At 39.8% G+C, this 23,487-nt stretch overlaps 1 protein-coding gene across 3 annotated transcripts; it reads left to right on the forward strand.

The window, feature by feature from the left end:
- Window positions 1–933: 933 nt before the first annotated feature.
- On the forward strand, window positions 934–19,995 carry ap2b1 (adaptor related protein complex 2 subunit beta 1). 3 transcript variants are annotated; one of them, XM_071461267.1, is made up of 22 exons: window positions 934–1,050; window positions 3,624–3,678; window positions 3,812–3,917; window positions 4,164–4,299; window positions 4,717–4,962; window positions 5,558–5,748; window positions 5,845–6,066; window positions 6,736–6,856; window positions 7,317–7,412; window positions 7,755–7,870; window positions 8,127–8,292; window positions 8,729–8,827; window positions 9,132–9,391; window positions 11,052–11,244; window positions 12,284–12,325; window positions 12,717–12,869; window positions 13,540–13,685; window positions 13,848–13,977; window positions 14,515–14,599; window positions 15,203–15,289; window positions 16,564–16,718; window positions 17,586–19,995. In XM_071461267.1, exons 2-22 carry the CDS (start codon window positions 3,642–3,644, stop codon window positions 17,658–17,660), a joined length of 2,862 nt encoding a protein of 953 aa, XP_071317368.1. In that variant the 5' UTR covers window positions 934–1,050; window positions 3,624–3,641; the 3' UTR covers window positions 17,661–19,995. The 3 variants fall into 3 exon arrangements, with proteins under 3 accessions (XP_071317368.1, XP_071317370.1, XP_071317369.1); XM_071461268.1 differs by lacking the exon at window positions 934–1,050 and adding an exon at window positions 1,436–1,490; XM_071461269.1 differs by lacking the exon at window positions 12,284–12,325.
- The last annotated feature ends 3,492 nt before the right edge of the window (window positions 19,996–23,487 follow it).

Raw genomic sequence — 23,487 nt, forward strand, 5'->3', positions numbered from 1 at the left:
TTACTCGGTATATGTATTATATGTTATAACTGCACTGATTTAAAGTAAAAAGACTTGTGACAGTTTTTCACAAACAATTCATACCTTGAAATATGCTTTGACCTAGTGACTGCTAATTATTGCTATTTAATCTGACACAAAGTTAAATGTTTGTGGAGTTCTCCATCCCTCTAAATCACCTTGATCTATGCCACTCTATATACAAAACACACTGTATGATCAGTTTATATAATATGATGCTTTAAACTACCAAACCCTCCATAAACTGGCAAATATTATCTCCACCTCGACCTACTACAATATTTAAATGTTGCGTACGTGTTATGCGTCAATAATAATAGTCTAATAATATAATACAGTAATTCAGATATAATACTGTCACAGCCTGAAAGCAGAGATACCGTACAATGAGTTCTTTTACTTTTGATACTTGAAATGCATATTGCTGGTAATACTTGCGTGTCTCTGGTTTCCACGCTGACAGTCAAGACCTCATTGAGATCCCAGCCAAACCTTTCCTCGCATGCTACATTCACTGCCATGGGAAATTACGGCATCATAACCAGTCACGCCCGAGATCTATTGTATAGCCTCTAAATTTAAATCTCAGTTAAGATACTGCGCTTGCACTGAGTGATATAACTTGTGAACCTTACAGTGTAACAGATTGATCTGTCGATATACTCTCTGGCCTCGGTTATGGGTGGTGTCACAGCCCCGGTTACCTTGTTGTATGCGGTGTGTCCGGTTTTTTGTGTACATATGAAACATAGTTCCTGTCCGCTATTCGCAGATCCAAACCATATAAAATCTGACAATATCAGTCTATAAAGCACTGGATCGATCGAATTTGTCTATGGCACGACCTGTCTCATCATGCGCTACTTCCTTGGAGGCTCGACTCCAAGAGAAAAGCTTTCCAGTTTCCGGTGACAGTGAACGTGCCATCAAACCCAGATTCTCCATCTTTCTCCAACCAAGCAAAGGGACCAACCTGCGTCTTACATCCACTGTAACTTAATATTTTCCCGCTGACATACACTCAACCAGGTATATGAAATATTTCACAGTTCATATTTACTGTAACGTCATTGGCATTTGTGTGTGATTTCGTGTCGATCAGTTTGCTGGGCAGGTCATCACCTACATTAACGTTAACATAGTTCCTGTCAGCAGCTATGGGAACTGGGCCGCTTTTCATTTCTGTTTTGATGTCCGATTTAATGCTGGATCGTTACAAGTCATACTCGATTAGAAAAGCCTACTTATGCCGGTTATCCCATAGTCGATAGGCTCTGCAGTTTGCTGTTATTAGCCAGCCAGTATCGCAAGTCTTGAGGTATCGTTAGCGGCAATCATTTAACTGATGCATTTAGCATGCAGTAAGCTAGCTAACGTTAGCAAAGTTAAATTGCTGTGGTACTAGTTAATTGTAGCTAACTTGATGCTGGGGAGAGGTCAAACCTTGTCACAGCCAGAACCACTTTGTCGTAAGTTTCATGTCTAATTAGGCTTATTGGCTGTTTAAGGATTGAATTTATGATATAAAACTAACACATAACAGCCACGGTTAACAGTTAACGTTAAAGCCATAAACGGTGTGTTAGCTAGGTAACGCAAGCTTGCTAACATTTGTAATGAAGTTAACCCTAAAACATAAAGCCAATTATTCAAGCAGACAGTCTTACCATAAGAGGTTGTTTGTGTCTTTAACATTGAATATGTTTGTGTGGCATCCTACAATCAGTACAAAAACACCAGATCCCTGTTGGAGGTATAAGAAGAATATGACCAATCTGTTCATAAAGTTAGTCCACAGTCCTTTATTTTCCGTGTTCGCGTTGTCAGTTTGTGTTGAATATGTTGTGAATTGTGTGGATGATTGGCCGAACATAAGACAGCCTAATGCCGACTTAAATATGGCCAAAATAGCGGGCACGTCAACGTTCACCCACACATCATTTTTGAGCATGTTAGTCCAAAATGATGGTCATCTTATGTTGGCACAACAGCCTCCACACTTCTGGGAAATCATTTGACAACGTTGTGGAACCTGGCTGGCTGCTAGGGATTAATTGCTCCCATTCAGCCACAAGAGCATTAGTGAGGTCAGGAACTGATTTTGGGTGATAAGGTCTGAATCTCAGTCAGTGTTCCAGTTCACTCCAAAGATGTTGGTTTAGGTCAGAGCCGTCTCTGTTGATTTCTTTATCAACCTTGGTCACTGGGGACATTGTCATATTTGTGTGCTTGCGACCTCAAAGTTGGTCCGACTGTTTAACCACTTGCTACTGTCTGTGACCATGGCAAATTGTGGCTATAGCCTTTTTATGGCTTTGGCAAAGGCTGTTGCAGTGGCTATGAAAATAACATTAGCTATGGCTGTGATCTTGACTAGCTGGCTACTCTTACAACTTGATAGTGACATTAGCTAAGGCAGCATTGTAAAGCCTGACAGTCCTACCAGGGCTCAAACCTGGTACCTCTGTCAGTCATAATAATTAGCCTCTTCTGGTTATCCTTAAATTTCAATGATTGAGACTTGTAGTAGAGTTACCTCCATTGACCATGATATACTTATGTCTATGTTGCTTTGGGCCATTACCTAATCACAACAATATGACTCAGTTTCTGTTAATACTAATTTATGAGCATATATCATTCACAACCTAGAGTGTAAAACAACCTAACATGACCAACGTTACTGTAATAACACTGTCAGATTACTGTCTAACTAAGTGCAAGGCTTTACATAGAGCTAAGATAAAATGCATTCATCATTATGTTGACATGACTGCTAAAGTGGCAAAAAACCATGGCTAAGTATGAATTAAGTTATTTTCCATTACCTAATCTGCACTCATCCCTACAGCCACATACAGCCAGTCACAGTGCTAGGCACAGCCACTCACTCTGTGGTCACAGCCAGTGGCTATGGTAACAGTTGGAGCTTGGCCCTACTGCACTCTTGTCTAAAATATTATCAAGAGTTGCCATTATTGGAACTAAGGAACCTAGCCCAAACTATGAAAGACCATCCCTGAGCATTATTCCTACTTCACCAAACTTCACAATTGGCACCACATTTAGTTGGGTAGGGTTCAAACCTAGAATGGTCAAAGCTTGATTTATATCTTAAGACATCCTATTTTCACCACCCAAATGACAAATGATGGTGTGCTTTACACCACTTCAGCCAGCATTTGGCATTGTGCATGGATATCTGAAGGTTGTCTGCTTTTGCTCCACCATGGAAACCCATATCAGGAAGCTGCTGTTGAACAGCCTTGACATTGCTCCCTGAGGCAGTTTGGGACTTGCTAGTGAGTGTTGCAACCAAGGATTTGTCAACACTTGGCAGTCCCATTTTTTGAGTTGGTATGGCCTACCAGTTCATGAGAAGAACTGTTGTTGCTCCTACATGCAAATTACATGTCTGTATGTTTTATGTTATGCACCATTTAGCGTTAAATTAGCTTTTCAGTTTAGTATTCAGATCCAGTTTGAATCTGTGTACACTAGTTAATTCTCATTATTTGATAAAGGGGAAATTGGGAAGGGCTAAGGGAATCATTAATACAACCTTTGCTCATAGGATAAATTTATGTATTTCCTCTGCACAGACTTAAAGGACCACAATCATGACGGACTCCAAATATTTCACAACAAACAAAAAAGGTGAGTACGGAGGAAAAATTCATTTAACCCATAAAAATTCAGTTTTCTTTCATTACCACTTCAGGTAGATTTAAGGTTAAAGGAAACATCTTATTTGACACTATCTATGTACTCTTTGCGATTCCTTTTTCAGGGGAGATCTTTGAACTGAAGGCAGAGCTGAACAATGAGAAGAAGGAGAAGAGAAAAGAGGCAGTAAAGAAGGTCATTGCAGCCATGACTGTTGGCAAGGATGTGAGGTACAGAACAACATTTTCTGACATAAGCCAGAAACGTATATAATTAAGTTCTATAAATTAATATTTCGTAAAGTTACAAAAACAGGGACCTCCATCAGACGGATGAATGTTTTACCACTTTTAGACTATACTTCTGAGGGTATATATTAGTGACTAGTTTATCTCATTGCTCATTATGTAAACATTAGAAAAGCCTTGAAGCCTCATACTTAAAGTTCTGACCAAGTTGTTTTGCTTTGCTGTCAGTTCTTTGTTCCCAGATGTGGTGAACTGTATGCAGACCGACAACCTGGAGCTGAAGAAGTTGGTTTACCTCTACTTAATGAACTACGCCAAGAGCCAGCCTGATATGGCCATCATGGCCGTCAACAGCTTTGTCAAGGCAAGGCCCTAAAGGAACTTCATTGTTTTTTCAACTGTGTATAATACTGCCAGGACTTTCTTAAGTTTGACTACATCTACACTAAGGCAGCTAAATCTAACAAATAAATGCTGTTTTTTTTGTTGTTTTTTTTTTCCCATTCACACACAAATATGAAAAGATGAATTTTCAATTATAGCCACTGGCATAGTGTGGACATAAATATGAGTCCCAAGGGCCAGGGAAAGTTGAGATTGTCATGCAGTTTTGGGATGTATTTTCCTTATAAGTAAAAAATTGAATTTCACAATGCCTCAGAACTGCTCTGACTTAGTTGTGTAGATATGCAATTCCATTTTTTGATCACAATGGGAACTTCCCCCAATAAAATCAGATCAGATTCAAACCAAAACTGTCTTGCTTATCCTTGGTCTCCAGGATTGTGAGGACCCCAACCCTCTCATCCGGGCTCTGGCCGTACGCACCATGGGCTGCATCCGGGTTGACAAGATCACTGAGTACCTGTGTGAGCCACTGAGGAAATGCCTGAAGGATGAGGACCCATATGTGAGGAAGACGGCAGCTGTTTGTGTGGCTAAACTTCATGACATCAATGCCCAGATGGTGGAGGACCAGGGGTTCCTGGATTCTCTGAGAGATCTCATTGCTGACTCAAATCCCATGGTAGGTGTTGGGCTGATGATTGGTTATATTTTTTCCAACCTGCATTTTGTTTTCTTAGGTTTTCATACAATTTTGGCTTGGTATTTGTTCTCTGCTCTTCAATATGACCCACTGGAATAAACTCAAACAGTGGAATGGAGGTATTTCATGGATCAGGTGATTCTAAAGCAAGGCTTGGGTATGTTCTATAGTCAGTTGTTTGCCACTGTCTTCTGTTGCTTTCAAGATGAATTTACAGAGATGCAGCAATCGGTTAGCAGAGAAGGTTTACACAGTTTGCCTATTATATATTGTATATCACCTGCGGAATTGCTCATTAAGCTCTGCACCGGCCTGAAGTTGGTCTGAAGCAAGATATTGACCAACTGGATTCATATTTTAATGTAGTTATTTTCTCTATCATTTAAAGAAGATGTAATGCAGCATAATTGTGTTAGAGGAAATGTTTTGACTGCTGTTTGAGTTTGGATTATAGTTGTGAGGCAGTTCTCCCTGTAAGCTTTAAAGATGTGTTAACTTACTGAGAAGATCATGATGAAATCCACATGGCATAAAAGCTACAGAGTTCTCATCACAGACCATCTCTGTCCTTCAGGTTGTAGCCAATGCAGTTGCCGCCCTGTCAGAGATTAGTGAGTCTCATCCCAACAGCAACCTGCTGGACCTCAATCCTCAGAACATCAATAAGCTGCTGACAGCCCTCAACGAGTGCACAGAGTGGGGACAGATCTTCATCCTGGACTGCCTGTCCAACTATAACCCCAAGGATGAACGCGAGGCCCAAAGGTAGCAATCATGTCAACAAAATAAAATGCTTTTAAATGTAACTTGTTCATTTTTCTTTATTGACCTTATCACCTTTCTCCTTTTTCTTTTTTAAAGCATCTGTGAGCGCGTTACTCCTCGCCTGTCTCATGCCAACTCAGCAGTGGTGCTGTCAGCTGTCAAGGTGCTGATGAAGTTCTTAGAACTGCTGCCCAAGGACTCCGACTACTACAACACCTTGCTGAAGAAGTTATCCCCACCGCTGGTCACCTTGCTTTCCGGAGAGCCAGAGGTCCAATATGTGGCTCTGAGGAACATCAACCTCATTGTTCAGAAAAGGTGTGTGATCACAAATACCAGAAACTGGGTTGTATTTTTAGCTGCAGTGGACTTCATATTACTACTACCCACGATATATCGTATTGGCCAGACCAATGTGACCTCCTCTTTGCAGAACTTTTTTTTGTATTAAGACTTAAGATAAATTTGAACAAAATAATGTAGGCATATTTTAAATGTTGTTATATGTGAATTAAATTACAATAAGTAAATAACATTAATTAAATAATCACTTTTTAAATAATTACTAAGAAGTAAATAAAAATAAAATAAAAAAAAGAATTGTTACAATATTACAGTCTCAAAAAAATCATGCTGCTGATTTGGGCTCACCACCTTCCAATGTGACATGTATTTAGTATAAATGGACGAAGTAGATCATCATCACTTACAAGTAGAAATTTGTTAGCCTAGCAACATGAGGGCTGCAAACAATCTCTAATACAACGGCCTCTTACAGTAAGAGCTGGTAGCCACCCAAATGTCCAGTCCTCAAATAGAATATGACTCTCTCTTTTTCAGATGTAATTTTTGACAAAAGAAAACCATTGTCATACCTCAGGTGGATAACATAATTATGTCTTTTGGTGTACAATCACACCCAAATTCCTCAGTTCTTTTGGATCACATCTTCCCACAGTCTAATGTGTAATGTGTTAATGTGTGCAGGCCTGAGATCCTGAAGCAGGAGATCAAGGTGTTCTTTGTCAAGTACAACGACCCTATCTATGTGAAACTGGAGAAACTTGACATCATGATCCGTTTGGCTTCTCAGGCCAACATCGCCCAGGTACCGCTCATGAAACACTACTACACAACAACACTACCTACGAAAGGTTTTGTTCTCTTAACCAATTATGGTTTACAGTAACATATATTCTATCTAGTTATCTGGGTAGAGAGTATATTTTGCGTGTGTACATGATTGCAGGGAGAGGCATTTATTGAATTTCAGAATGGCATTGGGCTTTTCAGGTCTAAAAAGAACCAATATGTTACTTAAATAAAGTGCTTTGTGTGTACTGTATATACTACTGTGTACAATATAGTGCTGCATAGAAATGAACCACATTAATATATAAACTTTTTATTGTTTAAATCATGTTGTCTAATATTAAGAGAAGGTAAAATGGAACAAAATCAGTAAAATTGAATCACAATTAAAAACATAAGTTGTTAAATATACTGTATGTGTGTGTTGTTGTTGTAAATACATATGGTCTATTTCATTGCCATTATGTCACTTTCAGGTGCTGGCTGAACTAAAGGAATACGCCACAGAGGTGGATGTTGACTTTGTGCGCAAGGCTGTGCGAGCCATTGGACGTTGTGCCATCAAAGTGGAGGTAAGAAACGGTACCATCCCCGAACTTTTTGCTAAAGATGTCTTGTGTGCACACCTCAGTCCAATAGGAATTATAAATGTGTTTTTCACAGAAACAGCTTTAAGTTTTTAACCCACTGTAAATGTGCTCTAATATCAACAATATGTATAAAGCCATTTGTTAGTCTATGTCTTTGGTTACGTATTGACATTTCAATATCCAGCCTTACTCCATTTTGGTGTTAAATTTGGCACCATCCTCAGCCAGTGTAAACAAATTGAAATGAAAAGTTATATTGCCAGTTACAATAACCTTTTCCCTCAAGTACTGTTTACATGGTCCCTCTGTCCTGTTTATCTCCAGCAATCAGCTGAGCGCTGTGTTAGCACCCTGCTGGACCTGATCCAGACCAAGGTCAACTATGTGGTTCAGGAGGCCATTGTGGTCATCAGGGACATCTTCCGCAAGTACCCCAACAAGTATGTTTCCACTGAAACCCTGAGAACTGGTCAACAAAACACAACTAACTATTCAGTCAATGAAATAAACTTGTTCGCTGACATAGTCCGTCCAGGACTGCAGCTTGCACATGTCCAATCACTATATGCTGGATTATTAGTCAATCTTTAAATGATGTTTAATTCACATGAGGCTTTTTTCCACCTTTAGCTTTTATTATACACTGTAAGGTGCCTGTAAAGTTTCCTTCTGACCAGAGATACTGGTGCTTTTCAGGTATGAAAGTATCATTGCCACATTGTGTGAGAACCTTGACTCTCTGGATGAACCTGATGCTCGTGCTGCTATGATCTGGATTGTTGGCGAGTATGCAGAGAGGATCGACAATGCTGATGAGTTGCTAGAGAGCTTCCTTGAGGGCTTCCATGATGAGAGCACTCAGGTGGGTTCATCATAAAAACACGAGAGGAGTTTACTGTATGCTGCAGTAAACTGAGGCATACAGAAAGTACAGAAAGTATGGTAAGGAAAGTTGGTCTGCAAACTTTGAGTCTTTTTTTTTAAACCATGCACTGTTTAACAGCTGGAGGGACCTGTGATTTAATGCATTTATTTTCTTGTGGCACCCACAGTAGAGCATGTACAGTCGTTTTCCTGTATGCATTGCAGATATTTCTGTCATCGTTATCAGCTCAGTGCCACTGGTCAACACATTTCCATGTGGTACCTTGTGGTACATCACCAAACATCATCTTGTTTGGCTATTTCCATACTTTGCTTGCATCCACCTCCCACAGTGAGGACAAGGGTGTGGCAGTTTGTGAGGCACCGTGCTCTGAAAATGACAATAATACAACACTGTGTGCTTTGATATACAGGTCCAGCTCACTCTGCTGACTGCCATCGTCAAGCTGTTCCTTAAGAAGCCATCAGAGACTCAGGAGTTGGTGCAGCAGGTCCTCAGTCTTGCCACTCAGGTTAGTTGTGTCTTTTATTGTGAAGAAATGCGTACCTGTTCGATGATTTATTTATTCACTGCTGGATAATGTTGCCTGTTTTAATGGGGTCTAACATAATCCTGAATATATCTGGGTTATGTTCATCCCAGATACCCGCTTAGAAACAAACTGTAGCTTTCTGTAGCATATCAATGTATTTTCCCCTTTTGTTCAACTAATTATTGTTGTTGTTCTTGTTATTTAAGATACATTTTTAATTCCTTCACTGAAACAAAGAAATCAAAATTACAGCATGTGTTTGACCTCTCCTCCTCTTCTGCAGGACTCTGACAACCCTGACCTGCGTGACAGGGGCTACATTTACTGGCGTCTTTTGTCCACTGACCCTGTGACTGCCAAGGAGGTGGTGTTGTCAGAAAAGCCCTTGATCTCAGAAGAGACAGACCTGATTGAGCCCACCCTGCTGGATGAGCTCATCTGCCACATTGGCTCTCTGGCCTCTGTCTATCACAAACCCCCCAGCGCCTTTGTGGAGGGCAGCCATGGAATCCACAGGAAACACCTTCCTGTCCAGCACAGCAGGTCAGACACACTAACACTATGCACATTATGACAGACCCACATTTCAGCTTTTCACCTGACAGTTTTGCACCTTTTGATTATACTCACATACTTTGACATCCTTTGGCCTGATTTTCATGTGTCCTCTTTGTGCTCTCTCTGAGCATATATATATATATATATATATATATATATATATATATATATATATATATATATATATATATATATATATATATAAAAAAGAAATTACAAGCAATCCTGGATTTTTATGATACTTGTAGTTTACACAAATTGTAATAATTGATTTAATACATATTTTCTACTCCTCATAGGCAGTAAGTTAAAAGTTATGTTGAAACCACTAGTAGTTAATATAAATAAAACACTTTATTTAAAGCCATTTTTTCCATGTCATCAGCTTTCTCATCTGTGTGAACACCATCATGCAGGTAATATATGAAATGCAGTTTAGATGTCAGGTTGTCATTTTTAGGCTCTAAAGCAATGTTGTATGGTTTTAAACGGTTGGTGTGGCATGTGACATCATCATAGGACACTTATCAACAAACAGTATATGTAAACTAACAAGCATTCGAGTCCAGATTTTATCGCACATCTCATGATCTGCCAAATGCATTGCCCAACACCCTGAAGATGTTGCACCATGTCTCAGTGATATCTAATAGGGAAGAAATATCTTTTGTGAAAGAGGATGCAGTGTTGCTTTTGAACAGGAAATCGTGTATGGGCGCTTTCACATGGTCACAGAATATCCAGTCAAAGTGAATTTGAATAATTGACAGTCATCCCTCTATTGCTGTTTCCATGTTAGGTCTTAAAGCACAGCAATGTAACACGAGGTGATATGTGTTCCACAATTTTCTTCTAGCAATGTATGATTTAAACCAGCTTAGAACTGCACCAGACACACCAACCCCTTTCTCAAGATGGCAAAATCATGGTCAATAGTTTTGAAGGTGGCCAAGCACCAGCAAAAAGAAGGTCAAGCAAGGATAGGTATGTTTCTGCATTTAATCAGAGCTCATTCAAAACCGATAGCTGTCTATGTCTCTGTGCTATGGTTCGCCCTGATGCCAGATTGAAAATTTTCAAGAACACCATTCCCAGAAAGGTGGTTGTTTAACTTTTTGAACAGCTTTGAAACCTTTAAAACCTTGCTCAGGAAAGGTCTATGTGAAGTTGGTTGGTAACTGTTAGAAGAGGATGGGTCCAAGTTAGGTTTTTTAAGTAAAGGTTCTGTGTTTGCAGTCTTAAAATGGTTTGGGAAAATTTCAGGTTTTAGAGAGCAATTTATAATGCAGTGTCTTTAATGATAATGTATGAAAACTGCTTTTGAAAAGCACCCAGCTTTGCTCAAATGGTACTATCTTCAGCAAAAAGATGTTTTCCAAAAGAGATAAAAGTTGTTGATAAAATTGTTGGTGTCACATGCAGACAAGAGCCAGGTGTTGAGGCTGACCAGTCTACTGAAATGACATTTTCAAAACTTTGCTATGGGACAGTTTGAGGGTGTTAGACAAAGTCTCATTTAGAACAGTTCAGACTCCTGTTTTGAAATGCTACCTCGTTGGCCTCGGTTAGCTCATGTGCTAAAAACAAGCTGGTGCCCGCAGCTGAATGCTTGTCCTTTACCAATCTGTTGTTCTTCCTGTGACAGCATTGATACAGGTGAGAGCCCAGTGAGCGGTGGGCCAGCAGCTGCCATGGACCAGCCACATGTGATCCCCAGCCAGGGTGACCTGCTGGGTGACCTGCTCAACCTGGACCTGGGCCCTCCAGTCAATGTGCCCCAGGTCTCCTCCATGCAAATGGGTGCGGTGGACCTTCTGGGAGGAGGCCTGGACAGCTTGGTGAGCCTGATCTCTCTCTCTCTCTCTCTCTCTCTCTCTCTCTCTCTCTCTCTCTTTCTCTCTCTCTCTCTCTTTCTCTCTCTCTCTCTTTCTCTCTTTCTCTCAAAAAAAAAAAAAAATGCTACAAACCACTGGATTTGTGGCCAAGTGCCAGACTCATGCTAGGGAAGTCAGAAAAGAACTGAGAGATGAACACATTGTACATTTTTGTGAGATTTGTTGAAAATGAGAAAAATTTTGAATAACGCCCTTAAAATCTTTACAATGGATCAACCCATGCTTTGTCTCTCATTTTTTTCATAACTCGACTTAATTTATCAGAGCTGATTCATGTGAGGCTTGTTCATGGTCATCACAAGCTGACAGGATTGTGTGATAGTGTGGGAACAGACTATTCTAGTGTGATTCTGACTTGCAGGCAGAGAGTTTAGCAGTTCCGCTGTTTTTTAAAAATCTTTACATCAGCATTTTTGCAAAAGTTCCTCATTTATCCAAAAGAAAGTGGTATATGCCAAAATGTTGGCTAGCATGTACTCTTCTCCTTCCTCTAATCTTACTGCTGAACATAAAAACAGCCCTCTGACTCTTTGAGCATCAACAGAAACATTGCTCAAGACTTATTATCTCATAACAGTAAAAGTCTTATTCTTTGTTCATGTAAGTATGCTTGTAATTTAAATAGCTAAATAATTACTCTAGCCCCAAAAACTTCTTAACGTATCATGTACATATTTTGAAATGTTTTGAAATTCTGAATAAGTGTGGTTTTTTTAACCTTGTTGTATTTTCACTCTGTTCATGGTCATTTTTCCACTTCTCCAAGCTGCTGGAATAGCTGGACTTCTTGATAATGTTGTTGCAAATTTTAAAGCCTTATTTTGCTGTCTAAAATACCATGTGGACTTCAATTTTCCCAGAAAGTGAGAGCTCCTCTTGATGGGTTGCGGTTGCTAAGAAAGTCTCTGTCTCTGTCTTTGTTTGTGTGTGTGGTCTGTGATGTTTGGATGCTGTCTTTGGGGTCCTCTCTTCTCTCCTGTAGCTGGGGGGAGACCTGGGCGGAGGTGTTGGGGGAAGTCCAGCAGTAAGTCAAGCCCTTCTGTTTGACAGCCTGCCTGTCTGCATGCTGCATGCTTCCTGAATTTAACCCACCACACTGTCAAACCAATTTCTTCAAGTTTTCATGAGGTTTTTAAACGTGCGTTCGCTGTCTCTCACTCACATAATTTCATTGTTCTTGTCGACATTTTCTCTTTCACAAGGGTTTTTGGCTAATCACGTAAACCAGATATGGTTGAAATTTTCTTTTTTTCCCCCTCATAATCACTGAAGACTTTTACTAATTATTTCTACCTCTGGCATGATTTAAGATTTTCAGTACGATTCTTTTTGTAGATGGACAAGTTGCAAGTGATGCTTACTAAAATTAAATGGTCTGTTTTATGTGAGTTTGTTTTTTGTTTTATTTGCTTTAGGTGGGACAGAACTTCATCCCCTCATCTGTCCCCAGTACTTTTGCTCCGTCACCTACACCTGCACCTCCAGCTGTCAGCAGTGGCCTCAACGACTTGTTTGAGCTTTCCACAGGCATGGCCATCACCACTGGAGGCTACATATCCCCAAAAGCAGTGAGTTCACATAGCTTCACATATCTAAGCAAGTAGGCCAGAATTCACTTGAACAATTTGTAACAGACAATTACAGATGCATTGCCCGCAATAAAGGCAGTAGCATAGTTAGAAATTAAGCTTGGCCAGTACATTTACATGCTTCACATATCAGTGGAGTAGAGGGAAATTGAAGTGGTATATAGTGAAACAGGGACACCAGGAAAATTCAAAGAGCTGCGCAAATGTCTCATAATGGTCGATTCAGGCAGCTAATTTCTGTGTTCACCTTGTTCAGACTCAGAGACAAGTTTGAAATGTAAAAATATCTTCATTTGCTTTATTAAAGCTGTAGGAGGTTCACACAGATTTCTGCTGTGGAGGTGGTGAGTGCAGAGTCAATGGCCATGATTATGAGAAATATGCTAGGTTGAAGAATATTGGAATTTGCCTTTAAACGGGTCCAGGCTCATTAAAATGAATGAGGTGACTGCTTCCTTTCACATCTTGCTAATAACCAGTATCAGCATGACCTACGATAACCATGGACTTCCTGGTTGTGAGGCAGCAAACAAGTACACATTGACCAGGTCAATGGTGAAGCTGCTTTTGTAGAAATGTGAGATTATATAAATGAGGTTTAAAAGAAAATAAATTCTGTAGAACTGATAACACTGGCACTTTTTACCAGGTGTGGCTGCCTGCAGTGAAAGCCAAGGGACTGGAGATCTCTGGGACCTTTTCTCGCCGCCAGGGCCACATGTACATGGACATGACCTTCACCAACAAGGCCCTTCAACACATGACCGACTTCGCTATCCAGTTCAATAAGAACAGGTCAGTGAGAATCCACTTCTCTCTAAAACAGTGGAGGTGTTATATTGGCTACTTTACTTTCAGCTTGGTGCACTTCATAAACTGGCTGAGTGTTTATACTAAAGCTGAATACAGGTACTGAAAGCCACCAATTTTGTTTGTTGGTTTGTTTCCTACATGTAGTTTTGGGGTGATCCCCACCAGTCCTCTGCCCGTTCACACTCCTCTGATGCCCAGCCAGAGTATTGAGATCTCTTTGCCTCTCAACACCATTGGGCCAGTCATGAAGATGGACCCACTCAATAATCTGCAGGTACAGAACAACTCACTCACCAGGAACAAATACATTTGAACAACAGCACAACAAACTGGAAACTTACAGACATGACTTTTGACTGTCAGTCAGCTGCTGTTGAGCATCTGTGGCTGAGTTGAGACAGCTGGTCCCATTTTTGCTTCCAACTTTTCTTTTCTCCTTAGCAAGCAGGAGATCTAACTGGCTGGCAACACCAGTTTTGAACAATAATTAGAACCTGAGGGAAGCAGCGAGCCTATATTCCAACAACTCCAAAGCACCAGAGACTGCACCAGTTACTAGAGATACTGTCCCCTAGCATTTGCCCACCAAAGACATGTGCATTTTAACAGCAATGACACTGGCTTAGATCTTACTTTCCTACTAGTTGCACATTGAATGACTTTCTGACACCAAATGCACAAATATTTACACCAGAAGGCAGATCTCAGCCATATGAAAAAAGTATGACGAGTATAAGTGTTCAAAGATTGCTTGTTAGACATGAATTATCTAATGTGAAACTTAAATTCTTTTTTGTTTACTTGTACACAGGTGGCTGTGAAGAACAGCATTGACGTCTTCTACTTCAGTGTACTCATCCCTCTTAACGTATTCTTTGTTGAGGATGGAAAAATGGGTATGATTGTTACTTATCACTTTATAAAACAACATCACATCTCTGGTCACACCATGACATTAATGGTAAATAATAATCTTACATGACCACTGAAGCAGGAATAAAATATCATTTGGAAAATGTTTAATCGTACAGTGAGGCCCTGACTACTGACTACCAGAAAGTAGCCTCAGATGTTTTGACCCCACTCATTCTCACACTGGTATTTTTCCAGTGTAGATAGAACACCACTGACATCTCTGAAAATACAGTAAAGAGATTTGAGCTGTAATCATACATATGGCAATGAAATATTCCACCAAATTTAGACATCAAAAACTGAAGATGTAGATTCAAGGTTGAACCTCTGGGATACCAAAATAAAACAGTCAAGATTGAACAGAATGGATCTGGCATGTGTTAAAACAAGAACTCTGTAAAAGGGCCTGAAAGGTGCATTAGATGTCTACATGCACAATGTGCTGAAAGACTTTGCTTTCCGCGAGTGTCAACCGATAATGTGTAGCGTTTCTTTCTTTACTCAATTTTTGGCTTCGACATCATTAATGTTAATAAGATTGTTTTTTTGTTTTTGTTTGATTTGGTTTCTTTTTTCTTCCTCAGAGCGACAGGTGTTCCTGGCTACCTGGAAAGACATCCCAAATGAGAATGAGCTACAGTACCAGATAAAGGAGTGCCACCTAAATGCAGGTAGGCAAATATTTGAATTAATTGGCCTCAGTTACATAGCAGCTTTTATGTCCCTCCTCCATGGCACATGGTACGTCCAACATCAAGTTGTGCTGGCGTCCTTGACTTTGTAGACAGATTCTTGTGCACATAATAACTTAAGAGCAATCAAAAAAAATATATATATTAATTAGGTAAAAGAGATTTTTTTTTTTTTAATTCGTTTAGAATTCTTGATGACAATCTACTAGTACTGTGAGCACACATGTTGAGATTTTGTTTAGATGATTTCCAGCATTTCCAGCTTTGTCATTGCTGCAGTGGTATCAAACCCTAAACTTTCCTACAAGCAGAATCATATTTACAACTCTTAGTTTTGGCCTCAGCACATTTTCTGTGCAACTGATCTGTCCTCACTTGTTCTGTTAAGGAGATTTAACCATCTTATATAAAACTTGACACTAGCTGATTGGTTTAGTGTGCCAAGGTAGCAAGTCTGCACAATGATGAGGAGCTAAGGACAACAGGAGAAAGAAGGTCTGATTGAAGGTTCCTTGCTTGCAAATTAGATTATAAATGAAAGCTTATGATGCATATATAAACAAAAGCACACAGAAAAAGACATACTCACACCACAATGTCTGCTTTAAACATTCAGATGAGTGGAGAGCATATTTCCAGCTTTTCCTCAGGCAGCATTGATGGTCATAAAATTAGAAAAATAATTTTCATGCAACCACTTGGCCTCTCTTGATCCCCCATGGCGCGATGTCATCAGAAATCATGTCTGGACTGATAACCTCCCAGCTGTTCTGGCAGCTACAACTCATCCAAAGACCTCACCCTTCTCTCCTGTGTTTTCTTTCTCCACCCACATGCCTTTCTTGGGATGCTTCAACATTTCCTCTTCTTTGTACCTGAAGGACACATTCACTTCTTTCTCCCCATAATTGTTCCACTATTACCTGGCAGCAAGACGGATAGCAACCCATGGTGGCTCTTTTTTGGGCTCAATGTTGTACTATACCTGTGCAGGTTTACTGAAATCTGAAGGTTCCTAGTCACGATTTATTAAAATCGTCATAGACCTGATAATGATGAATTCCCTGATAAAAGTTTTGCCAGTTGTAGAATTTCCATTAGCTCATGTATATATTAGTTTTAGTACCCATAGTGATTACAGCCTCTTGTGTGTTTGTTATTCATGTAGGTAGTCATGTTGCTCAGTAATTAGATGATAGCACCAAGCGAGGTGTGTGCATTACCTGAAAGTAACTTTGATTCTGGTCTTTCAGACACAGTATCAGGGAAGCTGCAGAATAACAACATCTACACCATTGCCAAGAGAAATGTAGAAGGCCAGGACATGCTGTACCAGTCCCTCAAGCTAACCAATGGCATCTGGATCTTGGCTGAGCTCCGCATTCAGCCTGGCAACCCCAACTACACGGTAGAGTATTAAATAATTTGTGATCAGTTTTTACTATTTGGCCCTCAGCTTTGCTTTATGGTTGTTTTGCACATAATCTTTGACAAATGGCCATGGTGACATTTAGGTTTATTATACAAATAAGCAGGTCAGTTGGTTAGAGTGGGATAGAGAATAAAATGAAGAAGAATCTCAAGGTCTTGAAAGGTTTGGGTATTGCAAAAAAAATGTACAAAAGTCTTTGTACAACTTTGTAACTTTTTTGGTCACGTTTCATAGCCATTTCTCACATTGTGCAGTGTGTGTGTAATTTATGATTATAGGGAATCATACCATACCATACCACCATTTTATTCAAATCAGTCATTATATTCATTAGTCTGTGGCCATCAGTATTGGATAATAATTGATAATGTGGTTTTAAAAAAAGTATAATGAGAACCAGGGCTGCAACTAATGGATTATTTTCATCATCAATTCTACTGGCGTTAATTGTTTAGTCTATAATATGTCAGGAAGTAGTGAAAAAAATGCACAGCTAGTTCCCTAAAGTCCATGGTAAGAGGGTGGATCCATAGGATAAGTAGCATTTTTCACTTTTATTGCTTAGAAAATGGCAGCTATGGTTAATTGTTTATCAAAAGAGCCGCAGATTATTTTTCTAATCTTGGTGTATCACATAAACCTCCCATCAGCTGTCTCTCTCTAATAATTGTTTCTGCACTGATCACTAGCAAATCATCCAGAACAATGACTAATATTATTAGTTTTGGTAACCTGTGTAAAGACAGGTGCGATGAGGATCCTAAAACATCATCTTTCAGACAGGGTGTGTATAAGTGAAGGTGTTTCCCATTGTAACTCTGTTCTCTCTCTCTACTTTTACAGCTGTCTCTCAAGTGTAGGGCACCTGAGGTCTCTCAGTATGTCTACCAGATGTACGACTCTGTGCTGAAGAACTGACCTGTTCTAACACTCTGCTTCATCCTGACAACAAACAGCAGGGTTTTATCATTTTCTGTCACCTGGCGCTTACTGCCGAAACAAGGGAATCCAAACAGTAAATGGTGATTGGAATATTTTTTCATCTGAGGGTCTCAACAAGGCACAATTCACCATGCAGTAGGTCTGTCTAATTTCCCGAGGTTAAACATACTGTTGATGTTTCCTTTGTTTTGGCAGTTGAAAGCATTATTAAATTCTCTTCTCTAACTCCCCATTTTGATTTTTACCTCCCAATGAAAATTTGTCTACCATTCCATCCTTAACTTACTGTCTTAATGTTGTAAAGCTGTGATTGATGATGAAACTGTCCTGATTGGAAAGAATCTCCCCAGTTTCCATCAAGCCATTCTTGTTTTTTTTTGTACAGTGTGGCTTCTTTTGGTATTGATTTATTTTTGATACTGGCTTTGCTTCAGTTGTACCAACATAATAATACCAGTGTTGATTTCTTACTTTCGCCATTAATGTGCTAAGAGGTGAAACCAGTAATGTGTTTGTCTGTTTTTCAGCAGGTTAGACTCCTGGAGGTGGTGGCTTACAGTTACTTCTAGAGATATGCTCAAATAACAAAAATTACACATTGCATTGAGCAGCATGTTCTGCTCTTCTACCCGTCATGACTTCAACACGGCTTCTTGTATGTAATGGGATTACTTACAGTTTTTGCAGCATTTAGATAGGAACCTTACTTTTTCCACCATAAGTCTGAAACATTGTACAATAATTGAAAAGCTTTAAGTGGAATTCCAAAAAGTTGAAAAAAGAAAATGCAGACCAGAGATTGCATAAGTAAGAGCACTAGTAACTCTAATGTAATGACTAAACCCTAGCATTTTACTGCTGCTTCTCATCTGTGAATTATGTTACTCTTTTTTGACTTTTGTCTCCTGCCTTTTGTCGTCTATCATGCAGAGTGGAGGCATGCAGTGTAGGATGGCTGCAGTGCACCAATGCTCTGCAGGTGGTAAAACAAAGCAGCAGGACCCACAGTGGTCTTTATTACAAAGATCTATTTCCATTGGCACTCACCTCATGCTGTATTGATTGGCACCACACCTAGTCAGACTCGTCTGTAAATTCAGAAAGCAAACAAAACGTTAAGCCATGTGAAGCAGCTTCATACCAACTGCTTTGGCATAATAGAGTTTGTTTAAAGTTAAAAATACATTCAATGTAGTCAGTGTGTCTGCAGGCTGTGTATATAGATGGACGCAACAGACACAAATTAACAGTCAATCAGACAGAAGCTTCAGCATACAGTGCATTTGTAGGTTTAAATTCCTGGATAAAATTTTGAGGTTGCTATTATTATCTTTGCTTATTAGCTGGAAACCACTACACACCACAACCACAGCAGCTATTGATTATGTGTTCACACCAGTGCCACTCCATTTTAAGAATAATATTTACTAATTATTTTCAATGTATTTTTATTGTAATAGCCCCGTCTACTGCAACCACATAGCTGTACACGCCTTTATACACCTTTTCTTGTTCATTCATATTTATTCTGCATCTACCTCTGCATTAAATGTTGCAGTAGCTTAAATTTTGTCACCTGCTTTAAATGTTTTACCTTTTCTTTTGATGCCAGTGTTGTTTTTGTAATCTTTATGCCATTGTTGTCAAGCCAGTCTAAATCTGTGGCAAGTCTGCCAAACGAGTCTCACAGGACCAAGCATTCATGCAAATTAAATGCCAAGTTCATGTTTTAATACCCTTGTGTCAATATAACCTTCTAATGTTGGCATTGTGTGTGCTATAGAACATTAGGGTGCATACACTCTAAGTCCAAGAGTTACCCTAGTACAGTGTAGTCCAGTGATGGTGTAGTTAGTGTAGCTAATCAATTAAAATATTTCAGTATTGCCCTGAAAATGATATAAAGCCTTGCTTCTATCTATTCAACAGAAAAGGCTTTTTTTCAGTTGTGTTGGTGACACTATTTTCATACACAATAATATAAAAATACATTTATGTGCCTGCATGAACTCATTGTCCATTTAATCCTTTTTTCATTTAGACTGTGGATTTGCTCCGTTTAAAAACGAATCTTTTCCCAACTTTATGCCTCTATGGTAGATTTCATGTTTTTAAAGCAGCATCGACTCTAGCACTCCCGTATATAGAGGTATATCCAAAACTGTTGTCAGCAATCCAGAATGTATGGTGAGAGCTATTACAGCATCTTGTGAAATGGAATATTTCGATTGTCATTGCTGTAACCCTGTTGTAAATGATTTGTTATTGTCACAGTACCACATCTTATGTCAATAAATCGTGAAACTCATTATATCATTGTTTGTTCAGAAGTATTTACCACCACGCATGCATATCACCAGGGGCTCATATCACAATCTTATTAGTGGGTTGGCTAGTTATTGTAATATAGCTTAAAGTTATAATATGTAACACATTAAAATGACTAGACCTATGTTATATTGTTTTAGTCGTGTACTTACATTATCCCAAATGTTTCCAGCAATTCTCAAACCTAAAGAATACATAATTTTAATATGGGTAACAGTCCATTTAATTTGGTCGCCTGTCAGTGATGTCCATACCTTGGCATTGTGGTTGCCTGCCAGATACTCAACATTGACTTGCATCCAGTTTTAAACCACATTTTTAAGATACTTTTTTTTTTTTTTTTTTTTTACACCTTGGTTGTTTTCTACTAAATATTTTTTACAGGATTAAGTATTTTAGTCATTGGACCTCTGAATCTTAAATAATCAGAAAAAAAGCCAGGCAAATGTTAGGCACTTCAGCTCCCTTCAGACATCCTGTGTCATTAATTTTAAAGTGTAACTGCTTTATTAACTGTTTCTACGAGTTTTAATCTGGTGGTCCGATCTCTGTGGATAATTTGGTGGACGACTGACACAGTGGGAATCCACACTGGGAGAAACTTATGGCAATGGTGGTAAAGACAGCAACTTCCATGATCCCATGCTATTTCATCATCCAATGCTGTCTTTTGTTTTTGTTGTGATTGAGTACCGCCTAGCGACAGATGTTAAATACTGTGCGTTTAACTCGATTTCTGTCAACAAATTGTCACAAACTGGCTCAAAGTTTGGACAAAGAAGGAGGGAGAACACATGCTTAAAAAATCAAACAAAAGTAATTTATTAAAGTAACCGATATACATAACTAAACCAAAACAGGACTTGTTGATTCAGTAAAGTCAGGAGGGTATGGGAATGCATGGATGAATGAAAGTGTTGAGTGCTCAAATTAACCAAAGGAAACAAACACAGAGGATGTCGCTGATGGGAGAGAGAGGGAGAGAGACTGAGCAGGCAGCTTTTAAAGGGTAGCCCAGCCCACAGCCCAGGTGAACCACTTCTGGCTGACGACCACTTGTTTGCTTCCTGAAACAGAGGAGGAGAGAAAGGGCAAGCAACAGGCCGGACAGAGCAAAAGAGGAGTGATCATCACAAAATAAGTTTTGACAAAAACCAACATCTTATTCATTTCATTTGCCATACAAAATGATTTTTCATTAACATGGGACACACTGGTTTGTTTTGAGTCAGTGTCGCATACTCTGTCATGCTGCCAAATATTCACAAGAACACCAAAAGTGTACTTGAGCAATATTGACTCTTGCTACTTTTGCTAAAAACTAGACTGCTCTAAGAAATGACTGCCTTTTAAAAAAGAAAGTTTGTAATCATGGCCCATTTTTAAACATTTCTACCCTCAGGAGGTACAAATTGGAATGAGGCTGGGGGGCACAGACAGGGTAGGGAGAGGCTGATTTGGTTTTGGTCTTTTGGTCAAGTGAATTTGTTGACAATAACAAAATATACTGCATATTGCCAGCCTTATCCTTTTACAAAAACACATGGGGCCAGATAGTGTCCAAGCAAAGAAGTCCTGATTTTTCTATTGTCTCTTGGCAAATAATGAAGCCGTAACATTTAGCATTCTGTGCAGTGTGCACATTGCACATAATGGGGACTTTGAGGCGACAGGGTACATGCACAATGCACAGAGGGTAGTAGGTGGGGATTGTCAAGGGGGGGGGGGGGGGGGGGGGGGGGACCTGTAAAGCCAGCCTTGTCAACTGCTAATGTAGTCATCATCCCTTTCCAGTAAAGGACAAGTAACAACAAGCACAGGGCCACATGTTTTGTTTTCTTTTTTATGTGAACAAACTGTTATGTTAACACGTGATGGAGGCGAGGCTCAGTGTATTGGAAACAGTCTTCCGTTTCCCTGCAGTTCCTGAGCTGCCTCCTATCTGTAATAGGAAGCACAATAACAATACCACCAGGAGGAAAGTTGACCATAATTCATGAAATGATAGTGATATATACATGTTGACTGTCTTGTGTTCCTCAATCAGGATTCCTGACAAGAGACCATGAGGCAACTTTGAAGTCTTTTTGGACTCAATGAGGTGATTATAAAGTCAAAGTATGTCCACTGCTTTTTAAAAACAAGACTAAACCTTATATATAGTTGGATCGCCAATGGTCAAATCCTCTCAAATGCTCTCCTCCTCCGAATGATATTTAAGTGGAAGCGAAATCTCTTCTATTATTTGATCTCAGAACAGCATTCTGTCCATAAAGGATCTGATGCCTGTTTTCATTCATCATGTCATTTACTGCCCCCTTGCAGTGGCCGCAGGGTATTTGTCCCTACACGCTAGCTTGACTAAGCTTGGCTAAATTTGGAGGTTTGCACAATGAGGATAATCCTGGGAACTTTGACTGGTGATTATCTACAGCCAAAGTGTGCTAGGCCAACTGTCCTTGACTCAGCTTTCACTGTTCAATTGTACAGATCGTACGCATGCAATGATGTGTGTGGAAACTAAGCCTGTGCGTTAAAGCTTCAGTAGGCATCATTTTTTTTGTCTTATTTGCAGAATCTGTCACTATATTCTGACAGCAGTACATGAAACAGGTAATTTGGAAAAAATCCGGCTCCTTTGGCTCTACCTACAGCTTGCAATGCGATTTGCAAAAATCCACTGCTCCCAGATCAATACCACCAATCAGATCCAGGGGGAGTGTTGGCTGACTGTCAGTCACAGCTTGTGCATGCTGCAGACAGGTTTACCCCCTACCTTCCTCGCGCACGCTGCCAGATGCACCTACTACACGGCTCTCACTTGTAAGCCTCCGTTGGCATCGAGGGGCCGTCGAGGGGATGTACTCTTCCTCTGAGGCCTGTGCCTCGGTCTCGAAACTCTATCCACATCAACAGGTAAAAATGTCTCATTTATCAAAGTGCCAGTGAGTAAAATGCTGCAATGAATGCTAGCTGTTACTTATCTGTAACGTAGGCTATGTAAACAGCTGCACTTTCAGAAACATTGCAACCTTTCTTTTATCCCAAAGTTGACTATTGCTAAATAAAAAGACACGCTAAGTCTTACCTAAAGTATAAAGTCAATATCATTATCTGAGAGTAGAATAGGCGAGTTCTTACTTCTGTGTGTTCCATCCTTTCTGGTGTCTCTGGTTGCTGTGGATACTGCGCTCGTGCACCCGAGCTAAAACGCATGCACGCTCTCTGACGTGCATTACCTCCTCTGGAGTCGGGAGAGAGACTTGGGAGACAGTTTTGGAGCTCGGTGGAAAGTGGGGGAGGGACCTGAAACTTGTGTATGTTCAGATTTTCTGCCCAAGTCCTGGATTTTCGCAAGCCTGCCGACTGCTGCTTTAAGCGTTAAGAGGCAGCAGTAGCAAGTAAGCGAGCAAATTACACTGATTCATCATCTCTGTGCATGATCTGCAGTAAGTTTGAGACAGAATATTGTTAC

The sequence above is a fragment of the Trachinotus anak genome, unplaced genomic scaffold, assembly GCF_046630095.1.
Source record: "Trachinotus anak isolate AG129_WGS33_773 ecotype Australia unplaced genomic scaffold, CSIRO_AGI_Tana_v1 ptg000024l, whole genome shotgun sequence".
NCBI classification, from domain to species: Eukaryota; Metazoa; Chordata; class Actinopteri; order Carangiformes; family Carangidae; genus Trachinotus; species Trachinotus anak.

What these genes read in the sequence shown, in the direction of transcription:
- ap2b1 (XM_071461267.1), top strand. Translation starts at nt 3,642, where the DNA reads ATGACGGACTCCAAATATTTCACAACAAACAAAAAAG. An exon ending in AACCTCATTGTTCAGAAAAG is followed by an intron (nt 6,067 to 6,735) that starts GTGTGTGATCAC and finishes TAATGTGTGCAG; the next exon opens with GCCTGAGATCCTGAAGCAGG. An exon ending in TCCTCAGTCTTGCCACTCAG is followed by an intron (nt 8,828 to 9,131) that starts GTTAGTTGTGTC and finishes CCTCTTCTGCAG; the next exon opens with GACTCTGACAACCCTGACCT.